Source organism: Propithecus coquereli, unplaced genomic scaffold (genome assembly GCF_000956105.1).
Source record: "Propithecus coquereli isolate 6110/MARCELLA unplaced genomic scaffold, Pcoq_1.0 Scaffold132, whole genome shotgun sequence".
NCBI classification, from domain to species: domain Eukaryota; kingdom Metazoa; phylum Chordata; class Mammalia; order Primates; family Indriidae; genus Propithecus; species Propithecus coquereli.
Window position 1 is genome coordinate 3,491,690 of NW_012137414.1, and position 2,396 is coordinate 3,494,085.

Sequence of the window (2,396 nt, forward strand, 5' to 3'; positions counted from 1 at the left end):
GCATGGTGGCGCATGCCTGTAGTCCCAGCTACTCGGGAGGCTGAGGTAGGAGGATCGCTTGAGCCCAGGAGTTTGAGGTTGCTGTGAGCTAGGATTATGCCATGGCACTCTAGCCCGGGCAACACAGTGAGGCTCTGTCTCAAAAAAAAAAAAATTGATACATAATATTTGTATGTATTTATGGGGTACATTTGATATTTACTTTCTACGTTTGACTAAAGCCATATGATTGATCCCATGTTTAAACATCTGAGTTTTCATGAGTTACTTTCTGCTATAAACTATAATAAATATTTCTGAATTATCATATAGAAAAAGGATACTTAATTATTTTTTTACCATATGGTACCAATTAAAATAATAAATATCAAAGTAGGGACATTTACTTTGTGCCAGGCATTGTGTTAGGACATTCATGTTTCATCCATTTAATAATTCCAAAAAGCAGGCACTCTGACACCCAATTCACAAACGAGGGAGTTGAAGCTCAGTAAGTTTATTTAATTTGTCCAAAGTGAAACAGTTGACATGGGGCCAAACCAACTTTTAAACCCAAGTATCTGGCTCCACAATGATTTTACTCTGTCATAAGCCCTTGAACCAAACAAATATCAACACTATTAATATTTCACATAGGTTAGTGTGGTTAGATTATGCATAATTACTGGTACATAAAAATAATAGTTATCATTGTAGCTATAAATTATTGAGTGCCAACTCTGAGCTAGGCAATTCACTTACACGTAACATTCAATCTTCAGTTCACACATACAAATTAGGAACTGTGATGGTATAAACATGATAAAATGGAAGATCATGTTGACTACTGAGTTTCCCAAGGCCATACTGAAATGCCATTGTGTAGACTCAACTCTAGACCTCGCCTTCAAGTCCATGCTACATGTTAATTTCCTTGGTCCTAAATCAATGTTATTTTTGGTCTTATTGTTTCAAAAGAAGTTCATGTAAACTCAATCCTTTTTATCCATATTAAAGGCCACTAATTAAAATATTTAGTACTTCCAAATACTAAGAAATTCCTTTAAATTACAAAATTAACAGCCTGTTGACTACATTTTAAATACTCTCTCAGTTTCAACTTGACTTTGCATCAGCTAGTAATAGCTTATGTGATCTGCTGATTCCACTCTCTTAATACAGTATGATTTCAAGGGAATCATGTTTCAAACTGGTTGTCAATATTTATATTTTGATCACAGTGCATAAAAATTAATGATCAATTTAAGTTTTTAATAATGTATGTCAATCTTGAAGCTAAATTCATTAAAAATTAACCTCTACTATTAAACCAAGAAAAGAACAGACCATATGGAATCACATTTCAAACAATGTTGCATTCCTTTCCTTTCCTGTTTCTTTTCTTTGCTTTATTTGGCTTATTTTACCTTCATCTCTTCAACTGCTTTCTGTAATTCATCTGGAGTTTTATATTCAAAATCTCTCTCAAGATATTCTTCTTCAGCTTGCGTCATCCATTCATGCATCTCTGATAGATCTTTCTGAAGACTTACAGTTTTATCCAAACCTGCCTTTAAGGCTTCCTTTCTGGCATAGACCTTCCATAAAAGAAAAAAAAAAGCAAAACATGATTATTGACAGTGACAAAACATTATTATATTATTATTGAGCAGTCCACAAATAATAGAAAACTTAGATAGTAAAGATAAATCAAGAAGCACAAAGTTTATGTGCATAAGAAAAATAATTCATGGAAATTGGATACGGTTAATTTCACATAAGTGTGAGAATAAGATATAGCCATTTACTTGGCATACTTAATAAAGTGAATAGAATGCCCTATGATGATAATTTAGCTGTTTTGTGTGACAATGCATTTCTGTGATTAGAGAAAAACAAACTTTTTATAATGTTTCAGTTGGAAAAGTAATTTTATTGACACACATAGAAGTAATAATTATTTGTGTTCCTTGATACTATTTTATGATTTCAAATGTCCTAGAAACTTAATAGTTATATAGCTACAAAAACTTTCAGAAACCAAAAGGAAAACATGGAAAATGCATAAAATACATACTTGGATAATTTACAAAAAAGATAATAAATGGCCATATATGTATATAAAAGATGTTCCAAAATCACTTATAGTTAAATGATTGCAAATTAAAGTGAATTAATGCATTTTTACATGTGAGATAGGCAAAAAATAATTAGTGAAAGTACCCAGTTTGGGTATGGATGTAGGGAAATAAAAGGTTTCATACCTCTTGAGTGAAATATCCAACATAGCACAATCTTTTAGATAATAAATTGGCAAATATATTAAAAATGTTAAAGTTCATGAATCTGAGTCTACTCTTCCATTTTTGAGAGTGAATCATAGCAACTAAAATGTACAGAGTTACATTATTCAATTC

The 2,396-nt window shown here is 31.5% G+C and overlaps 1 protein-coding gene across 1 annotated transcript in view; it reads right to left on the minus strand.

Annotated features, from left to right (window-relative positions):
* Positions 1–2,396, minus strand: part of DMD (dystrophin) — a 2,517,447-nt gene that overhangs the window by 1,533,819 nt on the left and 981,232 nt on the right. Inside the window, exon 25 of the mRNA XM_012638704.1 lies at positions 1,407–1,577. Coding sequence (XP_012494158.1) covers positions 1,407–1,577 — 171 coding nt within the window. The remainder of the gene's footprint in view (positions 1–1,406; positions 1,578–2,396) is intronic.